The sequence below is a fragment of the Pithys albifrons genome, chromosome 14 (genome assembly GCF_047495875.1).
Source record: "Pithys albifrons albifrons isolate INPA30051 chromosome 14, PitAlb_v1, whole genome shotgun sequence".
In the NCBI taxonomy this organism is placed as follows: domain Eukaryota; kingdom Metazoa; phylum Chordata; class Aves; order Passeriformes; family Thamnophilidae; genus Pithys; species Pithys albifrons.
In genome coordinates this window covers 196770-224460 of record NC_092471.1, presented here as the reverse complement: position 1 = coordinate 224460, position 27691 = coordinate 196770, and the positions used below count along the sequence as shown (strand labels likewise).

Below are 27691 nucleotides of genomic sequence, written 5' to 3'. Positions count from 1 at the left end.
GCCCTGTTGTAAAGTTATTGAGAGAAATGGCTTCCAGCTAGTTTTTCCTAAATTTAGTTTTCTCTACCTCTATTTCAGGTTCTTAGAACTTGGAGGCTTCTGCAATTACCTGTCAAAAAACTCAGGAGTTTAAGTGTGTATTTATTGCAGGACTCCTCAATAAGGCTTTGTCAGGGTGCATCTGCTGGGGGTAATACAGAGGCTTTCTCTGAGTCGGAGAAATAATTTGATGTTTTACAAACTAATCAGAAAGAGGAACATGTCAGTGGAAAGAGAGAAGAAAAGGGACACGCAACTTTGGCAGTACTTTGCATACAATTGAAATGCGTGTTTAGGACAGCAAATAGCAAATACATGGATGCTTGTGCTGTTCTCCAGTAAAGGCTTAGCTGGATGTCCATGAAGTATTATTTTATTCTTCTCTTAATTCTTGTTACCCTGTTCTACCTTAGTTGCTTGTCACCAGACACCCAAAAGTTATTTAAATGGAAGATACATGTAACATTTCCGTCTCTAAAACCAAGCAGTGCCAATGCAAAAGGAAACAAACTTCTTTTTCTATTATGAGGGATTTTTCATGTAAGCCTCTCCCTTTTCTCCTTTTAGCCAGCAGATTTGTTCTTTCATTACTGCATTTTAAAGAGTATGACATACAAATTATTATATTTTGTATTGCAAACAAAAAGGAATGTGTGGTGCTGGCACATACTGTACCATATGTAGCTTTTTTCCCCTTTGGTGGAGGTTTACTTGGTGTGTGTCAGCCACTACCCCACCTGGATAACCTGGGATTTTTCAGTAAACCAGATTAAAAAATACCGAGAAATAATTTGGACAGATTACAACAGTTGTTTTGGACAAAACAGCTTTTTGGGGCTCTTGTCTAAAGAGGGTTGAAAAATAAAAAGCTGGAAACAAATAATAATCCAATGGCTCTCAGTTTTATTAAATAAGCAATTTTTTATTTATATATATATAAGTTACAACATGTCTCGTATTATTAAATAATTGTGCAAAACATTTACACAGAGCAAGGGGGAACAAGTGACAGCCTGTACTTCTTTTAGATTCTTGTAATTCTCTTAATACATTTACAAACTTTAATACCACAAACCAAAATCATCACAGGCTAACCGAGTACTGGCATGAGAATCACTGAAGTGATGATACACTTCTATTTTTCCAGTTGAAATACTTGAGAGAACACAGTTAATGAGGGCTCTGTCACACAGACAAGCTGTGGGTACGTAAGAGGAGTATTAAAGCTGAACACTCACCACAGAATTAACCATGACAGATCTAAAGATCTGACCATTTTAAGTCCTGTAGTACTTTTGGCTGTGGAGCAAAACTTCACAGAAATGACGGGTGTTCCTTCTTCGGATGGATTTTAAAAATTGCAGTAATCAGGTGTTCCTGTTTGTGGTTTGCTGGACATCACAGGTACTGTATACATGGCACCAGGTATTTTATAACTTTGGACAAATTCTTTGTATGTTCTGACTTCATCATTAAGAATTTCAAAATGCCAAAATACATAATTTGAGATAAACTGGCATTTAAAGTAGGTAGGGGGAAACTCACCTAGATTGATGTTTTGGCTGTGCTTGTTTTTTTTTAAAAAGAGGCTCCTTTTACTACTTGTTCTAAGCAACCATACTCCACACGTGTTTTTAAGTTTAAAATTAAAGCATTTTTACAAAAGCTAAACACTCATGCTGGTAAATAAATTACATGCAGCAGCAACTGCAGCGGTGCATGCTTGTTACCACAGAGATTTAAGAATACTACATACTGGTTTAACATCCATTTTCACTCATTTTGTCATTAAGACTTACATTATATTTGGGTCAACCAAAAAAACCCAAAGAGATTTATAAAATTTTACAACAATTAAACAGTAATGTTTAATTCTACAAACGAGTAAAGCCAACTACTGCAGCTTAATATGACAACAACAGACTAACAGCAGTGAAATCATCTAAAATGTACTATATTACAGACATGTAATGCTTACAAGAAACATTAAATAACTTAGATCAACATACCCTAAAGCATTTGGGCTCTGATTTATGACTTTAAAGGTACACACTTTTAAGTGACAGATTATGTGAAAGTAATTAGCTAAAGACAAAGGATGAGTAAATCACAACTCCAGAGAACGCTCTGGTCCCAGGAAAGCACTAAAATCCACTGCATAACTCCTGTTTTCTGCAGTAGTCCATGATTTTACCTTCACACTTTTTTCCCCCTCATCTAGAATTCTATTTTCATGGATTTTATTAAAATATAGTTTCTAGAACTGTTCTCTTACAGTTTTAAAAACATTTAAATACCATGCTCTCAAAAAGAGCACTTATATGAAGTCTTATATTTACAATATAGACAGTTGTGATCAGGTGTTAATAAGATCAACTCTTCCATGTAAGAAGAAATCTAAGCTTATGTGCTAAACATTAGTGAATGTGTCATGTTTTGAATTGTGGTGTAAACATACCTGAAAACACACGTGGATGGCTGAATTATCACTTAAAGGAGTTGATCAGGAAAGATACATCACACAGAAAAGTTTTATTACCTTCAAGGAGGACTAAACACAAAATTTGCAGGTTATTTCCACAAGGCTCCACTGCCCATTCCATAGCTGTGCAGGGTGGATGCTTAAAGAGCTTCCTAGCAAAAGACAATTTGCCTTTGAAATGTCTTTGGGAAATAGTTTGCTGGGTTTGTATTAGCACAGCATTCCCATTTTTAAAAAGGAGTTATTTTATCAGTAAAAGCTTAGTAGAAATTGAAATGACAAATCCTACAAAAACGGGTATCTCCCTAAGCCACCCAACACTTCATACAGAAATCTCTGGGTTTCCCCATTAGGAAACATCAAAAACACCGACTAAACCTCTCTTAAAACAGCTTATCTTCTTAAGTGGAGAAAAACAGAACAAACATTTTTCTGCATACAAATATTTAATTCCATGCAAGATGGAAAACATGAGTGCACAATAAACCTCATATCATACCTAAATAATTTATAAATTAATGTTAGAATAAAGTAAGGTCTATAGCAATTACTGTTACTCTTTAAACACATGCAGATGAGCTAACAGCAACATTTTTTACATAAGTTTAGTGCAAGAAAGTATCTGCTTAATAGACTGAAGATACCTCTGTAATGCTTAGAGATGTACACACAGTATCCGTGTACATAAACTGGTTCTGCAAAGTTGTCCTTGTTTGTCTATAAACTACAAGTGCCCATTTTAAATAAAAAAAAATCCATAATTACTCATGGGCTACTTCCCTGTGACACACGGTGTCACAAACATTGTGGTGAAAATGTAATACTGAAGTTAATCTAGAGATTATTTTTTATACACAGTTTTTATACAATCAAGAAAAAAAGATACAATTTGTATCAACAAACAAAAGGTCATTTCTGGTTATTTGAGGCATTGCTCTCAGCTGCTTGTACCATGCAAGAGAAGAGAATAAAAATTAATCCAAAATTAAAAATATGAAATGTTTTTGAAAACTGGTCAAGAGTTAAATCTGTTTTCCCCAAATACTGTAAGTACCTAAAGATTTCTTTTTTTCCCATTAGCAGAGAATAGCCAGCTAATTAAAACTTCAGTTATTTTTAAACACCAAGTGTAAGTACAGAATCACCTTCAAGTTTCCTCCATTTCAAATACACAATGACATGGTCATTTTGTATGTTGTCTGTACCAACACAAGAATACTTATCCTGTGTGAAATGATGCAGTTATCAAAGGTCAGTAAATTAACTGTAGTTGCACCCAGAATTGTGGTTTGTTGTTGGTTCATTTGTTGGGTTTTTTTACATGATGCAGATTTTGCACATGAAAAAGAGCCCACAAGATATTTTGAATCAAAACAACGACTACAGTAACACAAGTGGAGGAAATGATAAACTTTGTTTCTCAGACAAACAGATAACTAGAAAGCAGCATGCAAGCCATTATCAAAACACCAGAAACAACCCTGACTGCAGCCTCACGTTCTGTGTGTTTCACAGTAAGAAACATTTAGGCAGTGTCACACCTTCTCATGAAGAAACAAAAGGCCATAAACCAGGCCTTCTCAACTTTCATGAAAAAACTACAGTAGAAGTCAACAAGTCCTAGCTCGAGACATGTCGAGTTAGTTAGTCATGGTTCAAAATGTTGAAATATACAGTGGATTGAAAAAGGGCGTCCAGTCAGTGCAGCTTAAAAAAAACAATAAACGCCTCTTTTGGAGACATTTCAGCTACAAAGGTTCCCACCCTGAGCAAGATACCAGTTGCACAAACAATTGCCACACAAAATTATCTCACCTGTTGAAACAGGAACTCTAAAAGCCTTCATGAGGCAAATGCACACCTTTGCGTGGATCTGAAGAGCAAGAACCAGGACAGCTTTGCCACAAATCCAAACTGGAGCATCTCTATTCAAGAAGCAGCCTCACCCCTCCACCCTGCCTCAAGTTGATCTGAGTGTCAGGCTCATTCAAACATTATCCTTGCTTCCAGAGGAAGGGCTGTAGGTACTGATGAACGTCCATGTTAACATCCTGCTTTCACTGCTTCAGGTCGAGTAATTTGGTTTACATAAAACTGACACTTTCAGCCTGTCTGGTCACTTGGGCCAGCAGCTGCTCCCTGTAGGTTTGAGAGGCAATTCTGAAGAGAGAAGCTACAGTTAAACTTGGTTTATTGAATGGCACTCACACCTTTACACTCCTGTATGCTTTGGTCCTAATTTAAAAAAGTATTTGGTTTCTGTTGGATTGCACCAACATACTGGACAATGTAATAGATACTCAAATTCTTGAGAAACACTTCTGAAATTTAAGTACCAACAACCATTCTGACAGTCAAAAACTGAAATCAGTTTTCCCTTTTACAAATCGAGTATTTTAATTTTTCTCAAATTTACTTTTTCTTCAGTATTTAAGATGCCAGTAGGCAGTGTCAAATGACAAAGCTGAATCCCTAAAAGTCATCTGGATGTATATAGAACATACTTTTAGAAGCCAATTAGGTATTTATAAGCAAATTGAACGTGTACAATAATACATGCAGTATTAATTGCTAACAATAATTTTGTAGTAACAGCTTTGAGACACTGAATGTGACATTATAGTTCTCAATGAGCTATCCATGCAGCAAGGTATGCATTTCCTATAAAATATGATTAAAAATCCCTATATTTAAAAATCTTAAAATTTGCAATACAATCAACTTTTATATAGTGCCTCAGCATATAATATGATTGCTACTGTGTACAGAATTTCATACCATCTTAGCAGAAAATATTTACAGTAGCTTGGCCCGTTCCTTCATGTAAGTTTTCCTCTGGGTCCTACGTGCTGTAGAGTTCCATTTACCCAAAAGAGGCTGTACTGCTTTAACGCCCTGTTCTTAATTTGGCAACAATCATAGCTGCCAGCTGTTGTGCATCTGTTATGTGGGGATTTTTTTCCATCACGGAAAGGACAATGCTTGGAGGGAAAATATTGCAGAGGTTCTTGTACGTTTGATACTGATGTTCTGGGATGATATGAGGTTCCCGTGGCTCACCACATATCCCAATCCAGGGATTCCTCCAGAGCTGTTCCATCTTCTCAGGCATGCTCCTTACCATGACGGGTTCGTAACAAGGCTGCATGAGGCTGTTGCTCAGTGGGTAGGAGTGGTAAGTGTAGGAGTCTGACGCACACGGCAGGGGGTCCCAGCTGGCGTGCTGCTCTCGGCACAGGGGGGGCCGTCTCTGCCGGCCGGGGTTACTTTCATAAAGCCGCGAGTCGGAAATGCTGTCCATTCTCGTCATGACCAAGGCACGGCTTGGCTGTGCAGTAGATGGATGAACACTTTGAGGCACAGGGTATTCTGGACAACTGGACCGTGCTCCAACAACTGGATGCTGGGCATGTAGGCCTAAGTGGGAAACTGACTGTTTGCGAAGGGATTGCTTAGGCTCTTCAGTTCCGTAACTCTGAACTCTATTTAAGGCTTCATGGTAACCATGGGGAAAAGGCTGAAGACGATTTTGCGATGGCAGTCTGTGGCTCTTCACATTGTCTTCGGGACTGGCATCTGCTACACCCAGATACAAGTCATTGTAAGAGGAATAAGAATCATTACTTGTATGGCTTAAGCAATTGTCAGGACAGGGGCTTGAGTTTCTAGAATACATCCCCTGGTCCGTATCAGCCCCGTAATAATCTGAGTTACGGATACTACTTATGCTTAAGTTGGAGAAATCACTGAGTAAGGAGTAATAACCATGGTCCCCCAATGACTCATATTTGGGATACTGGTCCGTATAGGTAACTGAGGTGCCATGGCTATTGGTGACTAGTATAGGAGGATATTGCACACTGGACATATGTTCCAGTGAGGATTTCTGATGCATGAACTGTGAGGAACCTGGCACTGGACTGCTTGCAGAACGAGTGTTTAATGCACCAGCTGCATGGCTTTTTGGTGGAGGGAGCGTTGGTACACTTAGTGCAGAAACCAGAGACGGGACAGAGCTGGCCTCAGACTTCCGGGCTACTGATAACTTTTCCTCAGGCTCCACAGCTACTGACCTAATGCTTGGATCTGACTGGCGTTTTGGGGCAATGCGTTTCACTTCAGAACTGATTTCTCCTTTGGAGCTGGATGGCCCTGTGCCACATTTGGCCAAGGCTCCCTCACTCATAGTTTTCACAGCAGATAATTTGGCACTTATTCGAAGCTCATCCGCTACTGACCTTTGAGGCTGGTTTGCACGTTCTGGGTGATAATATTTACATTTGTGCCCATAGGTGCACTTTTTACCTGGAAGAAAAGTGTTTTCATGTTAAATGAATAAAAAACCTCATCAACACCATCAGCTGCTATCTTTTTCTTTGTATCTTTCACCACTTCTCAATAGTATTGTTTCTAGATTAACCTGCTAAGGAATAATTATGTATTTGGTATACAGTGGCAATCACAGACTCTGCTACCTGTATTAATGTGTATCACTGCATCAAAAGCAAGACATACCACATTTCCTCCTACTGGCTCAGGATTTCAATACTGACAACATACTCAGTGCTATATAAAATCAACCAGCTTTAACACAGTTTGTATAATTATTAATCTCTTTCCTTGACTACAAACCAGAATAAAATAGCAAAAAGCTGTGTTATCCCCAAGGTTTATCTGGTAAGCCTGAATTTTCTGCTACATTGTTTCTATAAATATGTGTATGGAGGGTATAAAAAGGGACATAGCGGTTGGATGGCAACCTGAAAAATGGAGTGGTTTTTTTTTCCAGTAATGACAAGATGTTAACTGCTTGCTTCACCTGCCTTTAAATGCAACAGATCGATCTGACTCGGCCACTTACCATAAGGACACGGTTGTTTCTTATGTTCAGGAATAACAGGCCTTTTTCGTAAGAAATTTTCAAGGCTTGGACCGTGGCGTCCTAAGGGATCGTCAGGAGGCATAAATCTGAGGAAAAAGAAAGAAAACGTGATCAGTTTTTCCTGAGGATGCTGAACGAGCAAATTCCCTTACTTTTGAAGAAAGAACCCATACTTGTCATTCACAAAAGAATACATTAGCAGCCGCTCCTCTATGAACTTCTTCCATTCTGGTTTTTCATTTTGAAGATCCCGATAGTTATCATTTGATACAATGATGCCATCTGAGTCGAAAGCAAGTTTTACTATGAATCGATCATCATAGCAAACTACTCTTCTTCCCTGAACTCTTCGAGATGGGGTGAAAACAAGAATTTTTTCTTTCTCCAATTTACGTAAGATTTCTTGATCTGTAAAATAATTTTATTTGAGCGGCTATTAAAAAGGTTTTAAAATAAAGAAATGCAGCCTTTGAAATATGAAAATTCTTGCTCTTTTTTTCTGACAAAGTATTTTGCAATTATATTCACACAGAGTTCCCATTATAATTAAAAGCACTTAGATGCAGAGTGCCATTTTATTTCTCAGGTTTCAAAGCACTGAGTAAATACTCAATATTTAAACTTCATAACTACTCTACAGCCATGTACCTTTACTCAGTCTTTCTGAACATTTCAAGAACTCATTTATTGCTGTATACAATAGCCTTCTTGTTAGCCTAGAGTAAAATACAAGTACTTTCTGTGGATCAAAGTATTCAAGATAACCCTACTAACTGAGTCCCTGGCCTATTACTACCTGTTTTATACTCACCCAGCAAATAAGACTCAATTCCTATATGCTTTGAAAGAAAAATTTTGACTACTGCTTCTCCAAAGTGTTGAAATGATGCTGTAATGTTACAAAAAACACGGCATTGTTTACACATACAGATACTTAAATGCTTGTTGCTTCACCAGTGAAACTGTAGTGTTTTCAAGCAAACAGCTGAGAGCAACATCATCACGCAATGTCACATCCACAACCCTGTACATGGGACCCATCAGAAAGATGACAATCACTTTTTTTCTTTTTAACAAAGGGGTCAAAGCAAATCCTGATGTTACCTGTAATTGGTGCATCAGGTCGAGACTGTTCTTTTCTCCATGCAGGTACAAACACCGTGATATCTTTATGTCCTTTTTCCAGAAACCAATCAACAGCTAGTTGAATCCCCCGGCAGGAAAATCCTTCTTTATTCCCATGGCTGAAGAACATGCAAGTTTTAGAGACAGCAAGAGCAAACGTTACATTTCGTTTTGCTTTTTGTTGTGCTGGTTTTGACTGATTGCTTCTTCTAAAGTTGCCTTGGTCAAAGGATATAAGGAAAGTAAAGACTGTAGTTTTATTAGACCTCCTTACATACTTGGAAAAAGACAATTGTACAGAGAGCTATTCAGCCATCAGATTACAGCACCCTTCACCATCTCATGGCCTCCCTTGTACACTTTCTAATGGTTCCCTGTCTTTTTCACGTTGTGCTGCCCAAAACTGCACGCGGGACTCAAGGTGGGGCAAGCACCATAGCTGTGCGAGTGCAGGTTTAGCTCACACATTATCCCTGTACTGACAAAGCTAAATTGCTGTGAATCTTGAGCAGGCTCCATGAGCAGGAGCTCAAATACCATGAAGTTCACTGAATGTGATCAGCATACATTGCATGTAATTTTAAAAAGAACCAAGTTCTCCTTCCCTGTTTGGTTACTTTTCTTTAATGTCCAAAAGCAATTTTCAACATTGTTCAAGGAATTTCAAAAAATTAAATAATCCACACGAAGGTATGCTAGAAGTAGATTGCTGGAATGTAAGAATTGAGGAGAGAACTTGGGTTTAAGAGGAGGAGAGAGGAACTGGAATGTGGATTACATAATTAGCATAATTAAAATCCTAGTCTGTAAAATAGATGTTTTATCATTGTAATAGTATACATGATTTAAAACGACCTTGCTATCAATACTGATTTTTCTTATAAATATTTTAGTGATTTATTTATTTCAAATGTTGTGACAGGGACACCCACCTCATAGCAACATTGCTTCCATCAATGACAATTGGCCTCAGGTTATCACTGTTATCCACAACTTCATCCTCCAGTGACAATTCAGGGCTTGCAATTTCCTTTGGGCAAGGGCCTCTTGGCACCAGAGTACTGGTGGTACTGCTGACACTGCTTTGTCCCTCTGACTCACTTTTGTTGCCAAGTCTCACAAGCTCTGCTAGAACATCATTGATGAGTGCATCTGCTCCCAATTTATTCAGTACAGCCTGGATCTGATCTCCTGCATACCCAAGCTTTAAAGCAAAATCCATTTTAGCTTGGTATTCCTTGTCCAAATTTGTTTTGCATTCATCTACCTTCAAGTCTTGTGTGATGCTGCTCTGTGAAAAACTTGGGCGATCCAAACAAGGCGACCGGCAGAGCGGCCTATGTGGTTTGGTGGAAACCTCCTTCTCTCTCCATTGAGTACTGCTACAGCTGCTTCTGAAGTATGGCTGCTCAGGCTCACTTTCTGAGCTCGTCCATTCCTCAGATTCAGCACTGCATTCTCCCGCATCTTGTTCCACATTTCTGTCTTCTCTGGAGTGCCTCTTCTCCATTTTCAGCTTCCCTACCATAGACCAGGCCGTCATCACGTTCAGCTTCCAGCCAGAGCTCAGTTCTCTTTCACTTCCAAAGCCACCTGGAATTCATATTCAATGGCATCATGTTGGCCAGTTAAAAGTTTACATGAGGCTGGAGTCAATTTGCCTTGCTTACTGTGTTCTGGCATAAATAACATCAAGATGAAGTTCCTTAAAAAAAGAAAAAAACTAAAAATTAGGCTACAAGCAATTCTGCGAAACACTCAACTACAATGATTTTGTTTACAAGTCAGTAGAGGTCCCTATTCATTCACATTTCTATGTAAAACTGATCATAATAATGCCTCTATAATCACAAATTAAACTCTCTTTCCCCCCCATCAGTTACTCTACCTATGAAAAAAAAAGAAAAAAAAAGACAGTTCCCACACAATAAAACTACAGTTGGAATAAATGGATTATCTGAGTAATATTTAAAGATAATAAACCAGAAAGGAGTGACCCACTACTTGCACTAGAAACCTGTCTTCTACTGCAGGAACTGCCTGTCTACGTGAGGAACAACTGTCCAGCATTCCAGTATGCATGAAATTTAAGGCAAACCCTTTCAGTCTCCTTCAGTAAGGGTTTACTATCAGAACCATCAAGTTAAGCTGGCTCCTAGACATGTAAAGCTCAGTAACAAGACACACAAAGGTTCTGCAAGATGATCATCTTGTGCTCCGTTTTCTGTATCTACTGTACTGAAAATTCCAACATCGAGGATGGATATTACTGCATTGTCAGAAAGTCAGGATACAAACTCATAATGCTTGTCTTATACCAGAAGAATATTTATTCAAGGAATTCTAGTGACAGGTCTGACTAACTAGAAGATTCAAGTTAACCTCTGAAAGGCTTAACTAACATCATGGAGATTTTGAAAAACAGTTTTTGAAAGAAATTGCATATACAACATTCTATGTTTTAGATAAAACGGTAAACTAAGGCCTATATATTTATGCAGGTAATTGGAGACAGGTGATCACCAAAGGAACTGGCTAGAGGCCTGCTTGCAGAAAGCTGCAAGTTAGTTCCACTTTCCTCTTCTCTTGCAGAACAGCAGATTGCGAATGCAAGATCCCTTGTGAATAATGAAAAATAATAGTCTTGAAGAAACCATATATTTTAAATCCCTTTTTTAATTTTAATAAACCTTGCTTCTTACAGCATAGCCAGTTATGTTTGTCCTCTGACAAATGCTGCAGATATAAGCTGTAGATGCATGAAAAACTCTTTCCTGGGATTTCTATAAGAATTTTGTGACTCTTAAAAGAGGCACAATTTTGGCACTGGAGCAAAGATTGGTCAAATGTGCAGTTTCTTAATAAGCTCCTTATGCATTCAAAAAGCACCAAATAAACAAACAAACAAATAAACAAATGCTTAGTTCGTGGTCTTGGGGGGATTGCCAGTCATGACTGTAACAATAACTTTCTCTCTCTTTCATATGCACTTTTCTAATCCACTCCCTCATCTCTCATATTCCTTCAGGCTATGAGCAAGCATTAAAAAAAGACAAATTTTTCCTCAAAAGAGTGTAAGCACTCAACCAAGTACACGAATTATTTCTGTGCAGGCCATTATCAAACATACTCGTATTGAAAAGCTTTTTAGAAATCTGATTCCTATTTCCCCAAGAGACCACAGTGGCTCTTATTTAATTACTGTGGTCTACCAAAAAAGCAAATAATAGGAGAAATACTCCCTTAATGTACAGCAGCGTAACTCCCTTGATGTACAGTAATGCCAAAACTAAGGACTAAAAGTAAGTACTGGAATCTGCTCTGGTGACAAAGTTGCATCTACTGTAGCTACAAGAACAGCACCTCTGACATTGTTAATTTTGTTATTTATTTGGTTTTCTTTCTAAAAATATAATTTTAAATTTTTCCACAGAACAAAATTCAGTAGATACCCAAATCAAAAGAATAACAACAGAAATGCTGACACACAGGAATATATCAATTTAGTGATATAAGCAAATATAATAAACATAAAATCAAAATTTTATGTAGTGAAAGCATCTACTGAAAAGCAGTACAGACATTTTACAAAGCATTATAAGCCACAAAAGAAAAAGGAAAGAATCGCCAGTGTGCACATAAGTCAAAGCTTATTCATTCTAAATTTTCATATAATTTCAGTTTTAGGTAAAAAGATGCTGAAAATTGCAGCCCCTGACATACCACTAATAGAATCACAGAATGGCCTCTTCATCTTTTGGGAGGATCTCTCCCTAATTCCTTGGGGACAATTTATTGGTATTTTTCTGATGCTTCCTAAATTGTTGGTGTTTCCTGGCTCAACTAAAACGAGGTCCTTGCTTCACTGTTTGTATCTGTTGCCATTGAAACCTAACCTAATGAAGAATTTTAAAGTATGTTTAACTGCTTCCCATGCTGCTTGTAGTATCTTAAGTATCACTTCTCAAATACATGCCCTCTACTGTACCAAGTAACTGTGCTTTCTGTTCAGAAAACACCATGCACCTGCAGCCATGAGGAAGGCTGAGCAAGTAATCCCACCAACACAAGCAGTGCCAAGGGCCTGATCTTGATCCCCTCTCTGGATGACAAAGATGAAAGTCTGTAAATGGGAAATCCATCCATACATATCAGGTTGCCAGGACAAGATGAGGCTCGAAGGCTGCTTCGCAGAGAGGAACCTGGGGGTGCTGGTCAGCAGCTGTGAGACTAATGGCATCCTGGCTTGTATCACAAATTGTGTTGCCAGCAGGACTAGGGGAGTGACTGCCTCCCTCACTTTGGCACTGCTGAGGCTGCAGCTCAAATCTAGGATTCAGTTTGGGGCCCCTCACAGCACAAAAAATACTGAGGTGCTGGACCATGTCCAAAGACCAGTCCTGGCTCACCAGGGAGGTTCCGGACAATTGGAAGCTGGCTAATGGGATGCCCATCCACAAGAGGGGCCAGAAGGAAGATCTGGGAAACTACGGGCCTGTCAGCCTGACCTCAGTGCCTGACAAGCTTATGGAACAGATCATCCTGAGTGCCATCACACGGCACCTAGAGGACAGGTGATCAGACCCAGACAGCACGGATTTAGGAGGGGCAGGTCCTGCCTGACCAACGGGATCTCCTTTTATGACTGGTAGACCTGCCTGGCGGATGAGAGGAAGGCTGTAGATGTGTCTACCTGGACTTCAGCAAAGCCTCTGATACTGTCTCCCACAGTATATTCCTGGAAAAGCTGTCAGCCCACAGCTTGGACAGGAGCACTCTCTGCTGCGTTAAGAACTGGTTGGATGGCTGGGCCCAGACAGTGGTGTGAATGGGGCTGCAACCACTTGGTGGTGGTCACTAGTGGTGGCCCCAGTGATCAGTGCTGGGTCTGGTCCTGTTTACTATCTTTTTTGATGATCTGGACAAGGGGATCCAGTCCACCATTAGCAAATTTGCAGATGACACCAAGCTGGAGCATAATGTTGATCTGCTGGAGGGTAGGAGGGCTCTGCAGAGGGACTTGAACAGGCTGGAGAGATGGGCTGATTCCAATGGGATGAGGTTCAACAAGGCCAAGTGCCGGGTCCTGCACTTTGGCCACAACAACCCCCTGCAGCGCTCCAGGCTGGGCACAGAGTGGTGGGAGAGCAGCCAGGCAGAAAGGGACCTGGGGGTACTAACTGACAGGAAGCTGAACATGAGCCAGCAGTGTGGCCAGGTGGCCAAGAAGGCCAGTGAGATCCTGGCCTGTATCAAGAATAGCATGGCCAGCAAGACCAGAGAAGTAATTCTTCCTCTGTACTTGGCACAGGTGAGGCCACACCTTGAATCCTGTGTCCTGTCTCAATTTAGGAAGAATACTGAGGTGTTGGAGCAGGTGCAGAGAAGGGCAATGAGGTTTGTGAAGGGACTGGAGCACAAGTGCTGTGACGAAAGGCTCAGGGAGCTGGGGATGTTTAGTCTGGAGGAGGCTCAGGGGAGACCTCACTCCCTACAACTACCTGAAAGGATGCTGTAGCCAGGCAGGGGTTGATCTCTTCTCCCAGGCAACCAGCAGCAGAACAACGGGGCACAGTTATAAGCTGGCCCAGGGGAGGTATAGGTTAGGCATGAAAGAAGTTTTTTACAGAGTGATAGGGCATTGGAACAGGCTGCCCAGGGAGGCTGTCGAGTCACCGTCCCTGGAGGTATTTAAGAGACTGGGAGTGGCACTAAGTGCCACGGTCTCGTACACAGGGTGGTGTTAGGTCAAAGCTTGGACTCCAAGATCTTAGAGGTCTTTTTCAACCCAGCTGATTCTATGATCCTCTAAGAAGGGCAACATAGCTGGTGAAGGGTCTGGAGCACAAGTCTGATGAGGATGGGCTGAGAGAGTTGGCAGGAAGCTCAGACTGGAGAAAAGCAGACTCAGGGGGGACCTTCTTGCTCTCTGCAACTCTCTGACAGGAGAGTGGAGCCAGGTGGGGGTTGACTCTGTCCCCGGGAACAAGAGGCAGATACAAAGAAATGGTCTGAAGTTGTCCCAGGGAAGGTTTATGTTCGATAGTGGGGAAAATGTTTTCACTGAAAGGGTGGTCAGGCACTGGAACAGGCTGCCTAGAGTAGTGGTGGATTCATCATCCCTGTAGGTGTTCAAAGTCCGTGGATCTGGCACTTAGAGACATGGTTGAGCAGTGAACATGACAGTGCTGGGCTACCAGTTGGGCTTGACGATCTTAGAGGTCTTTTCTAACCTGAATGATTCTTTGATTTTGGTAGTGGGGGAGCTGCAGAGGTGAGAAGAGACCAGCTGTAAGAAGAGACCAGGTGATGCCCCCATGTCAGACAACGCCACTGTCAAGCCAGGCAAAGCTAAGCCCATCAGCACTGCTGGTGATGCCTCTGTCTCCCTTAGTCTGCCCTGTTATATCCTCAACAGACACAGTCCCGCTCTCAAATCAGAGTTCTTAGTCCACTCGCAGACCTCACAGTCTCTCTGGCAGTTGGCCAGGACCTGCTGGTCCCTCTGGTAGCCAACTTGTCCAGTGGTCTCACTTCAGAGACAGACCTATATACATGGCTTCTTTAACCACTTAAAACTTCCTGACAACTAGTTCAGCTCAGTACTTGCTGACATTCATGCACCAACAAGCAAACCTTGCACTTTCTTCTATTACAGGCACACAGAGCCCTAGAGAGCCTTTCACCCACAAAACCAGTTAGAAATAGACCTTAATGTGAAGATAACACAGCATCCTGACCAGGTTCCCAACACAGACAAGTATACTGATCAACAATCCCTTTAAAGGCATTGTACCTTTTATGACCTTACTTCTCTATTTTCTCATGGTGGTTCCTTCACAAATCATCTTGAAACCTCAATTCTCTCCCAACTTCTCCAATGCCTTTGGTTCTTCCCCAGACTGCCCAAGTCTCACAAACTACTCTTCTTGCACCACCCAACCACACCCCCTCACTCCCTCAGTCTGTGAGATGGTCTAGCCAGACTCTACCACCAGTGAACTCCTTTTGCTGGGTGTCACCCCCAGAGCATAGGGCTGATGGCTGTACTGTAACAGCCCCCACAGAAGTCTGTGCTGAGCCATCATTTCTCTGTGTTATTGGGGTTCTTCTGCCGGCCACTGTAACCTCAAGTTCCTTTGCGGTTGTGAAGATGAGCTTTTATCACACACTCTAGCAGTCCATTACAAACATTTCAGGCAAGATGCATTTTTATTACTATGTGTATATAAATATCTACATTTTTGCGACTTGAACTTTTTAAAGTAATTTGTTCAAGTATTTCTTTAGAATGTTTTCCATACAGCTGAATGAACTGTGAGAGGACAATCAAATTATATTCTAGCATCATAATAAAAGATTAGAAAAGGTTCAAACAACAAAAGCCTGATATAAAAAAATCTACCCTGCAGTCCTTCAATATTAAGTATTACTGGAATATTACACACATTTCTCTCAAATATCACGTTGTGCCCAAATATTGTAATGTTATCATTATTTAAAAAAATTTAATACAGTGCAAAATGCTAAACTACAGTGGAAAAAACTCAACATCTGACGTTAAGTACACTTCTTATTGAGTTGTGAGCCTATCTTTGTTACTAATAACTGTACATAGCACACATTCCATGTAGTGCACTTAAATCTTCAAACTTTGGCTAAAACCATATATATTCAACTTCTTTTATAACAATGCCATCAGGTCCCACATGCTTAGTTTTTTTAATTGATCAAGTCACCACTAAATTTTTCTAAAATAAAAGAGATGGAGTAAAGATAATATTTAAACTTTAAAGTTATAGCCTGTATATAATGTGCATAATTTGAATACATGCAGTCTAAAAGGAAGTATGTGCAAAACTATAACACTGTTTTTTTAATACAAGACTATTTGGTAGTTTGCACTTTGCACATCTATATGAAAACAACTCCTGGCTATTAATCTTCCTCCTGTTTCCCACTTAAGCGACAAATTTCTGTAATTTCTTTGATACATGTAAAAACAACCACAATCATTACCACATCTCCGAGAGTACTTGCAGTCAGCTGCAACATACTTATGCAATTAACTCACTGGCATTAAGACTGAAAAAAACCCTCATAAGGAGCAACAGGATAGTTTGTCTGTTTTTCCACACTGCACTTCTCAGAAATTCAAACATGTGAGCAGAGAAGAGAGAAGACAGTAAGACATCATTTCTTTTCTTTCTGATTTACATTATCTAGGAACAGCAGTACAGCTGTACTTAGGGACCTCTATCAGTTCCTATTCTATTCTAACCATTTAGTCCCTTACCCAGAGAATATACAATCTAGAATTACAGTGTCAGGCTGGACTATCAGAAAGAGCAAATAAAGTTTGGTATTGTTTCAGATCACTGTTTGTCCAGACACCTTTAGAAAGTAGTACTTTGTGGGCAGAATAAGGGAGTTATGGAGAGGCTTTGAAGGGGAAAGTGGAAAGAAATTATGCATTTAACATACACATGTGCAAATATACACATACACATCAAAATATGCACCTTAGGAAAAGATCTCAGTTCTAAGTGAGTGCCTGGACAAATGTTTTGGTGGATTAATGGAAAAAAGAGACTCAATGTGGGCCTTCTTTCCTGGCCATAACACTGAGAAATCTCAGTAGTCTAAGAGGACTCCTAGACTTCAGGCCCAGGTATGAAGGAGATATTAAATCAGATTAAATTAGAAACTGAACGTTTAGGGGAATTGTGAAATTCGATTCAAGTCAGAAGTTAGAGTAAAAGGAGAGATCTGTAGATGAGAAATCTGTGAAGCAAATAAACAATCCAAGCCATTTGAATTAACTCCGCAATAACATGGTATAGACTAAAGACTGAAAGATCTTTAGCAATGAGACTCTGGGACCCGTTACAGAAAGACATCAGAGGGGTGGAGAAGACAAAGTGATAATCTCAACTCTACATACAAAGTTCACTTGAAACACATTTATTAGGGTAATATCAGAGTAAATAGTACAAGTGTGAACCATGGATTACATTTAATCTAGTACAAGCAATTCATGCATCACATAAAATAAAATTACAGCTTTCAGGAAAAGTCTTTGGACAGGGGTATCTTAGTTGAGCTCTATTTCAGGAAACAATGGATGATCCATTGAGACTTCTCTATTATCTCCTTGCCTTTATGCTCACTTTCCCCCTATACATACAGAAAAAAGTTACTGGGGGAAATAAAAAAAAAACCACTAATTATCTGTTAAGAGAAGTATCCTTGCAGATAATTTTCCACCCTTTTGTTTTCTTATTGCTTACACTGTATACTTTTTAAAAGTTAGTACAGATGCATTAAGGAGTTGTCACACTGTTGGAAACTCTAAGTAGGGGCAAAGAGAACGAGAAGCCTTTTTAACAATGATTCAGTGTTCAGGGACACTACAATCAACAGATCTACAGCATCGTACTGTGCTACAGCACAGACCGGGGATTCCTGTCAAGAACTCTAATGCACTTCCCAAGCATGTTTTCCTGAGCCTGAAAAACTTCCCCAACGCAGGACTAATTGCCGTTTTAAAGACATTATGATTTGAGCCTGCAGCACACACACACAAAACCCCAGCAAACCAACCACCACCAAAATACATTGTGCAACTCATCAGGAATGTGACAAAAGAGTATTTATTAGGCAGTAGTTACTGTCAGAGGACACGGACCAAGAGCAGCTCAAGATGGCCCAAGAATTTGGATAGGCCCGTGATTCTGAAAATTGCATTTCTACAGTGCTTGTGAAAAAAATGACACAACACAGCACTGATGTTTACATTGGCACTGAGGACACAACTGTCTTGTATTCTTATCTCAGGAGCAGTACAGATATTACACATTACTGCTTGCTGCTCAGAATATTTTCTGAGGTAGTGAACTATTTTATCTGCTGAAAAAGCCCCTAAAGCTGACAAAGTATATGAGTCATAAATAAAACCAGGAGCTTTAGCTCATTCTAATTATGCTCTTAAGTGGTACACATCTGCTGGGACAGATTCACAGCCGAAGAAAAGCAGAGAAATATTCTAAAATTAACATTTAGCTATTTCAGAATGAATTAAAAAATCGGACAAGTTGTGCTGCATCATATTATAGGCAATTATCTCTTGTCCTTAATAAAAAGGCAAAGAGTTGGAGATTTGCAGCATTTTGCCTGTGTGTATGTAGACTTTGACCCATTAGATTTTCATATTTATCATTATTTAAAACAGAGATAACAGGAATACATTACAGTATGCACATGCACATCATAATAATATATGTTGCAGTTCAACAGGAATTAATCACTTTCACCAATTTATTTTTTGAACTCTAGAATGAATTATTTTCAGTATGTAACAAATGTGGTAGCTTAGCTTATTTAAATGATGAATGTTGCAAGATTGTAGGAAAACAGGATAAAATAGGCTTTAAAAAAATCTTCCTATTTAAGTTGGCCATTTGGAAATTAAAGTGACTTCAGAATTTGATGCTTTTAGAAAACTACAATATCCATAATTTATAGTTGCAGTTTAAAACTGTATTTTATATAGTTTTATTAAGGCTGTCCTAGGAGCTTTTACACTTAGCAAGCAACAGTCATAGAACATCAAGTCAGTGCCAGATGTACAGCACACATATTCTGATATAGCTTCCATAAAATGTCCAAAATACATACACATTACACAGTGAAGGAAAACAAGAGTATCAGCCTTTAAAACCAGCTGCTTTTTTATGCAAATACTTGGGCATTAACATCACTTACAATATTTTGCTCGCTGAGGAGTGAGAAATCTTCATTTAGTAAGAATACTCTAATTTTAAGACACTTAAAATGAACACATGTTCAAGTACTTCTTGCACTTTTTAATCTAACAGATTAAGAGATGTTCTAAAGTAAGATTTGAGCACAAATCTGCAGCTCATTTACAAATTTAGAAATATGTATAATCAGTGTTTGCAGAACATGCACTAAGTCAAATAGCATTTTTAACAGAGGCATTAAAATGGAAGATCAGACTCTTCAGTCCCTTGATAACTAGAGCCATATAAATGACAGCATTTTGATTCAGATTAAACTTTTTTCTTATCTTACCTATGCCATGTCAGCCCCAACACATTCCTGGGAAGTCTCAACACTGTCATTCTGATGAACAGATCCACCTTAGTTTACACAAATCAAAGGCCTAATATTGTGCAGTCTTTTATCAAGTGAAATTCAGAACAGTATCAAAGAAAATATTTTACTTTTTCTACTCACCATATGTTCTCTGAAATAAAACACTAATATACATGAAATCTAAAGTGAAGTACTAGCAGTTTACACCAGCAGCAAACATTTTGCCCTTAAAATTAATATTGAAACAGCAATTGAATAAATAGCCTGCTACCTATGGTTAGTAATAACTTTTTATTTAGAAGGTTCTTCCTGAGTCAATTCAGATGTAGTATCTTAAAAGAAAAACAGATTTGCCATTTCTGTGTCTCCATCTGTCTCTCTCCCTTAACCACCTTTGGAGAAAAACAGTAAGAAACATGACTTAGCCCTCTTTTATTACAGAGGCAAACAGCAAAAGAAGATTTTCAATGTTGACTCACCAGTCCAGATGAATGTGATCATTACCACTACCCTGTCCTAAAGGGGATATTCTTCCTTGACAAATGCTGACAGAACACTTGTAATGGTAGAAAAAGTTCAGCTGTGCAGACAGGACTGAATTTGAATAATCCATACACCAGAACACAGAGAACTAGAAATTACTTTAGAAATACCACTAAGCTTTACCTTTCTGATCTTATGTACCTTACTGTGCCTACCTGTGTCTTGTCTACCCTGAACAGTGATGGAAAAAACCCATTCTCTGCTGGGTTAAGAGCTGACTGGATGGCTGGACCCAGAGAGTGCTGGTGAACGGGGCTGTGTCCAGCTGGCCACCAGAGGTGTCCCTCAGGGGTGAGTGTTGGGCCCAGTCCTGTTTAACATCTTTACTGACGATTTAGATGAGGGGATTGAGTCCATCATCAGCAAGTTTGTACATGACACCAAGTTGGGAGGGAGTGTCGAGCTGGTGGAAGGTAGGAGGGCTCTGCAGAGGGACCTGGAAAGGCTGGAGAGATGGGCTGATTCCAGCGGGATGAGGTTCAACAAGGCCAAGAGCCAGGTCCTGCCCTTTGGCCACACCAACCCCCTGCAGCGCTCCAGGCTGGGCACAGAGTGGCTGGAGAGGAACAGGGGGAAAGGGACCTGGGGGTACAAATTGACAGGAAGCTCAACATGAGCCAACAGTGTGCCCAGGTGGCCAAGAAGGCCAATGGGATCCTGGCCTGGATCCAAACTAGCGTGGCCAGCAGGCCCAGGGCAGTGACCCTTCCCCTGTACTCTGCCCTGGGGAGGCCACGCCTTGAGTGTTGTGTTCAGTTCTGGGCCCCTCAGTTCAGCAAAGAGCTTGAGGGGCTGGAGCGGGGCCAGAGAAGAACAACGAGGCTGGAGAAGGGACTGGAGCACAAGTGCTGTGGGGAGAGGCTGAGGGAGCTGGGGGTGTTCAGCCTGGAGAAGAGGAGGCTAACTGCTCACTGTCTAGAACTACCTGAAGGGAAGTTCTAGTCAGGTGGGGGTTGGTCTCCTCTCCCAGGAACCAGCAGTAGAACAAGAAGGCACGAGCTTAAGCTCTGCCAGGGGAGGTTTAGGTTGGATATTAGAAATAAATTCTTCACAGAGTGGTCAGGCATTGGAACGGGCTGCCCAGAGAGGTGGCAGACTCTCTGTCCCTGGAGGTTTTTAAGATGAGACTGATGTGGCACCAAGTGCCATGATCTGGTGATCACAGTGGGGTTGGATCAAGGGTTGGACTTGATGATCTCAGAGGTCTCTTCCAACCCAGTTCATTCTACGATTCTATAACTTCCACTAATTCAACTTGTAATGTAATATTGAGAACACTACTTTGATAGACTAAACCAAATGTTCTGTAACAAAAAACCCTCAAAAATCTTGGAGAAATCTGAAAAACAAAGGGTATTCTGTTTCTAAAGATCTCAGTATACTGGATGGACCCTCACATGCTCTGCCATCCCACAAGGGGGTTGTAACTCAGGATGTATCTCACCTGTAACAACAGAAGCTTTCTGATAAACTGAAACAATCACTTCAGACTCTACTAAAAAAAATGGCTAAAGCCCAGAATGGCACCTTGCTCACTAAGCATCAACCAGTACCTTTATGGAAAACAGCAAGAGGAGCTTAAAGGCATGTTGTGACTTTAGATTTACACACCTATTACCTTGCTTTTCCAAAAACAAAGTCAGTCAAAGGCTAATTATGTCTGTTTTCAGCAAAGTTTTGGACGAATTATCACTTGAATTAGGTCCAATCCAAACTACTTATTCTTTTATGCTAAGATTTTTTCATTCCTATAATGACAACGCTAGTCATTTCCAAGGTGAAGAAGCTGGAAAGTCATTATCAAAAGACAAGTGAAAAAGGTGAAGCTGGAAAGTCATTATCAAAAGACAAGTGAAAAAGCCTACCACCCTGACCTGAAAGTGCAAACAGCAAATCCCCATGCTCCAGCAACTTCATCGCTGGCTTTCTGAAGGGAGAGCTAAATATAGATAAGGCCTGAGGGAGGAAGGGTTTTGTTTTGTGTGATGGGTAATTTTGTTTTAGAGGTTTACTTGTTTTTTAAATCAGGACAACATCGTAATCAAAAAAGGAGACTTAGCAGAGATGGAAATTAGTATTTTATCTTTAAAAAGAGAGCATAGAGTCAGAGGGGCCAATAGCATGTGGGTTTAGTTTGAAATTGTCAGTTAGTTTTGACATTATGTGATTTCACTGAGGTGTCTTGTGGGTTCATTAAACGAGTGCACAAAGTAAACTTCTTGTGGATGCCCTCACTGAATATAATTAAGAGTCTAAACTTTTGGCTTTAACCTAAGTTTGATACTCTACCCCTGTTACAGCATCCCTCTCTAGTCAACTGGAATAGAATTTGACTCAGCTAATCAGAACAGACATTAATCTTGATGAGGGGTCCCTCTCCAGATGGAATGAATGTGGAAAAGGGGCTCTTGTATTTCGACTGAGGAACCAAAAAGCACCTTGGTCTATGCTGGGATTTATAAAACACTTTAGTTACACTGTACAACGCACCATGTAAAGCCTAGGGTGTATTTTGACATGATGAATCAATCTGCTCTAGCAAGAAATGTCAAAAAAAACCACTGTAAGAAAATTAAATACAATAGCTACCTTTACGACTCAAAGATACTTAGCTGAAGTACTTACTTAAATACAGAAAGAACACGTAGATATGAAAGAAAACTGCCAGTTAATGAAGAGCTATTATGGCCAGTCTCATGAATAAACTGGTCACCTCAGAAGAATGAATGACATCTTAGGAGACGCTGCACTGCTTAGCTCTGCACTTCCAAATGTTTGCTAACTCTGAAATACATCAAACACAACACCACTTATCATGGCACCAGAAAGCCTTGATCAGTACAGGTGGTCATGGTATTCTTACTTCCAGATGAATTATCTGTGTTACCATGAATATAGATCCCAGCAAATACAGCTTAACAACAAAAAGGGACAGTTCACAGGAAATAAAAAAAACACTCTACATTAACAGATGTAAAGCATTTTAAAAATACCAGTATTATTACCCAAACATGCTTTTCATTTATAAGGGCTAGGAAAAAAATAGCTTTTTACAGGGACATTACAAAAAATTAAAGTTTATATATTTACAAATACATATGTGTCCAGCCATGAAGACATGGCTCTTCAAAGTCCTTTAGAGCTAGCTGATTTCACAATCAAAGGAGAACAGCATTCTCAGGGATGTGTGTGAGGTAGGTAGCATTACAGTTCACTAGGACTTCTTTTTTCTTCACTTTATGAGATGGACAAATCAATATATCAAACTAATTCACAATATGGCAACACCTGCAAACTTCTTCCAAGTTTATAAATTGCTTTTCTTGACCTTTCCAAGCCCTGCTTCTATAACTGAACTTACATGCGGCCTTCTTTATTCCCAAAAGCTTCAGTGCTTCTGCTCTTGATGTAAACAGTAACAAAGTGCAAGTGATATAACCAATTTGTTTTACTTCTGTTATTCACAGATACACAGTAGAATTATAAGTGTTTAATAAAATGACATTTAGTCACAAACTGTGAGGTGGTTAGGAAAACCAAAACATGTCTACAATGGAATAATATTCATTGGAAAAGGCATTCAGAAAGATCAAAGAAGAGAAAGCCAGAACTTACCTAATTCAGAGCTGCTGACAGTAAGAAGTCACTTTCTTACTAGTTCATCAGTATATCAAGTGTCACTGGTATCCGTTCATCCGCTTAACCCTTTCTCTTTCCATTCTTTCTGAACAGTGAGTTTGCATGCAGCTAGATTTTCTTTTTTAAAAATACACCTTATAGAGGTCATTCAAACAAAACTCACTTAGAAAGCTTTATAGATTGCTTCTTTTAAAATTTGCTAGTTATTATATTATTTTAGAAGACAAGCAGATCACAAGTCCAGAAAATATCAACAGCCACAGGACTGATACATGGGAAACACATGACATTGAAGAAGAAAAGACATATTCCAAAGGCAGCTAAATTATTCTAAATTTGAAGATGACCTTGATATTCCCACTAACCCATTTCTCCAGCAGGAAGCAAAGATAATTTTATAAGTGACATTTGCCACATTAGTGAAGTACACCTTTCAGTTCTACATACCATAGTTCATTTATGACACCTGGCAAGCAAAAGACATATCTCATCAATAAATGATACTCCCATACAAAAAAGACTACTTGAAAGGCTCTCCGATTTCAATAAACAGACATACCAAGCATAAGAAATCAGATGGACCTGGAATGCTGCACTTTCATAAATGACCAGCATTTTAATATTCTTCTTATTCTTACTTCCCATTAACGACAACACATGCTAATCACTGAAACACACTGAAAGATTAAAAAAAAGTGAAACAATATCACACATATCTCAATAAACATGAATTTAGATTCCCACCTATCAGAAGACACAATGTAGCTTTTGATTCAATTTTCCTGTTTGCTAACTTGTGAAGGAAATAAACAGCTCTTGTCAAATATAATTTCCAAATTATTTACTGATAATTAGAACAGAAAACAGCTATGAAAAAATATTTTTAAATTAACTTATCAGAAAAAGTATCTCAAACCTCACGTATACTGCATGAGTGAGCAGTTCCTTATTCACAGTTGTACTATAAAGGAAAATGGAAGGATGTAAGTTGAGATCATCAGGTATCCTCCACAAAAGTAATTTCCTTATTTCACCGCCTTTTTTTGTTAATGCAAGTTTCTTGCTACTCTTCTTTTGTTCACACACTTAACACCTTCTTAAACAGCGTGCTAAGGCAACCTTCGAAATCCCTCCTCGGCGCGTAATTACTTAAAATTACTCAGTGAAACCCGGCGAATTTTCCGGCTCCGTTCCCACCTGTCCCCGCCGTTCTCCCTGCGCTGCCGCAGCAGCCCCAGGGCCCCGAGCACTCTCCTGGCTCCCGCAGGGCTGTGCGAGGCCGGCGCCGCCGGGTCCCCGCCAAGGCCAATGTTCCCCCGGCCGGCCAGCCGCCTGTGCGGGGCGGGCGGCGGCCGCGGGGTACGCGCAGGGCTGCGGGGTACCCAGGCAGGGGCACCCCCGGGACAGCGGCACCGAGCGGGACAGCGGCACCCACGTGACGGCGGCACCCCCGGGACAGCGGCACCGAAGCCCTCCCTGGCACGGCGGCACCGAGAGGGACAGCAGCCCCCCGGCACGGCGGCACCGCCGGGACAGCAGCCCCCCCGGCAGGGCGGCACCGAGAGGGACAGCAGCCCCCCGGCACGGCGGCACCGAGAGGGACAGCAGCCCCCCCGGCACGGCGGCACCGAGAGGGACAGCAGCCCCCCCGGCACGGCGGCACCGAGAGGGACAGCAGCCCCCCGGCACGGCGGCACCGAGAGGGACAGCAGCCCCCCGGCACGGCGGCACCGAGAGGGACAGCAGCCCCCCGGCACGGCGGCACCGAGAGGGACAGCAGCCCCCCGGCACGGCGGCACCGAGAGGGACGCCCCGGACGCGCCGCGGCTGCGGCCGGGCCCAGCAGGCGGCCGGCAGGGGGCGCCCCCCGCGCCGCGCGGGCCCCCGGGAGGTGCGCAGGCCTCGCCCCCGCTCCGAGCCGCGCTCGCCCGCCCTCAGCACCCGCCGCCCCGGCCGGCACCTCACCCGCTGTTGTCGCTGTAGACAACGCCCGCGGCTCCCTGCGAAAACTGGCGGCGAAGAGGTGAGGGACGGCGGGGCTCGGCGCGGCCGCAGCACGGGCCCCACTCCGGCCGCTCCCGCTGCATGGAGGGAGAAGGGCCGGCCGGAGCGAAGGGAGAGGAGAGGGCGTGGAGGAGCAGAGCCAGGGCGAGACGCGATGGAAGGAGAAGGGGGGAAGTGCGGGCGCGGCGTTCAGCGCCGGCGGGAGCGTGGGGGCCGCTGCCGCCGCCTCATCCCCGGCCGCGCCGCACCGGGCCCGCGCCGCCGCCCGGCCGCCGTCGCCCGGCAACGCGCGCGCCCCCGCTGCCGCAGGCGCGCTCCTGAGGGCGGCGCACGCGCAGGCTGGCGCGGGGGCGCGCCGCGGGCCTCTCCCTCACGGCGCACGCGCCGCTGCGGCCGGGCCGGGCCGGGCCGGGCCGGGCCGGGCGGGCACAGCCTGGCCAAGGGCAGCGGGCGCGGCAGCTGCCGGGCATCGCCGGCTGAGCGCTGGGGGCTGCCGTGTAGTGGGGGCGAGCTGCGAGGCGGATGTGTGCTCCGGTTCCGGAAGAGATTGGAAAAGGGAGATGTCTCCCTTGGCCTTGTCCGCTGCAGACATGTAACGCCCTGACTGAAACAAGATGAGGAGGCTTAGGGAGGATGGCAGGTGGTCTGTAAAAGCACTGTCTGTGCCCAGTTTTGCATGTCACGGGGATGGAGAATGGAATAAAGGACATGACTGAATGCAGAGATATTTAGGCCTAGTTTTGGGATTAGCCAAGGTTAACATATGCAGGTACTTAGAGCTTTAGCTCGGTAGGATGCAAACGGGTGCTCCAGCATAGGATTAACAAAAATTTGGAAGTCCTTCAGGCTTTGCATGAAACACACATTTAAAGACTAGATGCTCTGAAGATCTCAGGGCTAGCGTGTAGTTGCCTCCTATCAGTTTCAGTGTTGCTGGTCATTACCTTCAGCTTTCCTGAAACCAGTATGAGCTTTTCCCTAAAATTTGAAATGGGCCAGTACAATTGGGATGGCCCACTTGTAGGAAAATAATCTGGCAAATGTGAGGAGTACATTTTGAAAGCTCAAAACCCCAGCGAGATACAGAAAGAATTTATTTCCATTTTAAAACCTTGGGAGTTTAAAGCAAATTTCATAACTTGGGTTGCACCATTTTGAATCACCCATTTTCTGATGTTTAGGATTGACAACACTGCTACACATTCTGCTCATGGTGGTGACTCGTACCTGAACCACCAGTATATTAGCCAAAGTTCAGTTCTATTGATGTTTTACTGGGGGCTCTTTTCCATTTGTCTTCAATCTCTAATACTTCTTTAAATGCTATTTGTTTCATAAAACGTTGCACAAATTTTTCAATTCAGTTAGAATACTAATAGCTAATAGTTCAGTTAGAAGGGACCTACATTGCATCACTCCATCCAGACCTGTAGAATTGTTTTCTGTACCTGAGGTGATTACCTAGGGGGAAAAAAAGTCATTCTTGCAGTTGGAATTGTTCTGAACTAGATTTGGTTTCATAATGATGAAGTGTGTGGACTGATGTTAGACTGTTAAATGGAATTGGCTAGGTTTTTTATGCACAAAAATTCAATCCTGTGCTCAGTGAAGTAGGGCAGTATGCTAGCACCGATTTTGTTCTGCATAATACTGCAACTTGTTTTGAAATCTATCCACTCATTACCTTTTGGTTTAGAAAGGGTCAAATAGAAACAAGGTTGAATTTTTCAGGATCAGCTAAAATATTTTTTTCAGTGCCAGTTCTGTGCTTAAGTTCCTTAGCTTTCATTGACAAATCTAATCTGTGTGCTGGGAGAATGTGATCGTTATTTGGATCCCACATATCAAAGTTTGTAAAG

At 41.6% G+C, this 27691-nt stretch overlaps 2 protein-coding genes across 7 annotated transcripts in view; one reads left to right on the top strand and one right to left on the bottom strand.

Annotated features, from left to right (window-relative positions):
- Window positions 1–925: 925 nt before the first annotated feature.
- ZC3H12B (zinc finger CCCH-type containing 12B) lies at window positions 926–26130 on the bottom strand. 6 transcript variants are annotated; one of them, XM_071569735.1, is made up of 8 exons: window positions 24388–26130; window positions 23805–23962; window positions 22815–22973; window positions 9461–10233; window positions 8508–8647; window positions 7577–7811; window positions 7383–7489; window positions 926–6826 (listed from the first exon to the last, which is right to left on the bottom strand). In XM_071569735.1, exons 4-8 carry the CDS (start codon window positions 10069–10071, stop codon window positions 5409–5411), a joined length of 2511 nt encoding a protein of 836 aa, XP_071425836.1. In that variant the 5' UTR covers window positions 10072–10233; window positions 22815–22973; window positions 23805–23962; window positions 24388–26130; the 3' UTR covers window positions 926–5408. The 6 variants fall into 6 exon arrangements, with proteins under 6 accessions (XP_071425836.1, XP_071425834.1, XP_071425837.1 ...); XM_071569733.1 differs by having other exon boundaries at window positions 23805–26130; XM_071569736.1 differs by lacking the exon at window positions 23805–23962 and having other exon boundaries at window positions 25794–26130.
- ZC4H2 (zinc finger C4H2-type containing) overlaps window positions 25709–27691 on the top strand; it is a 21817-nt gene continuing 19834 nt past the window's right edge. Inside the window, exon 1 of the mRNA XM_071569748.1 lies at window positions 25709–25851. The gene's annotated coding sequence lies outside the window, so the exon portion shown is untranslated. The remainder of the gene's footprint in view (window positions 25852–27691) is intronic.

Bases quoted from the DNA above. Each gene is read 5' to 3' on its own strand.
- ZC3H12B (XM_071569733.1), bottom strand. From the start codon at position 10,071: ATGACGGCCTGGTCTATGGTAGGGAAGCTGAAAATGGAGAAGAGGCAC. The intron at 8,648-9,460 runs GTGGGTGTCCCT...CATGTTCTTCAG, and splicing joins GGAAGCAATGTTGCTATGAG to CCATGGGAATAAAGAAGGAT. The intron at 7,812-8,507 runs GTAACATCAGGA...ATTATTTTACAG, and splicing joins ACCTGATGCACCAATTACAG to ATCAAGAAATCTTACGTAAA.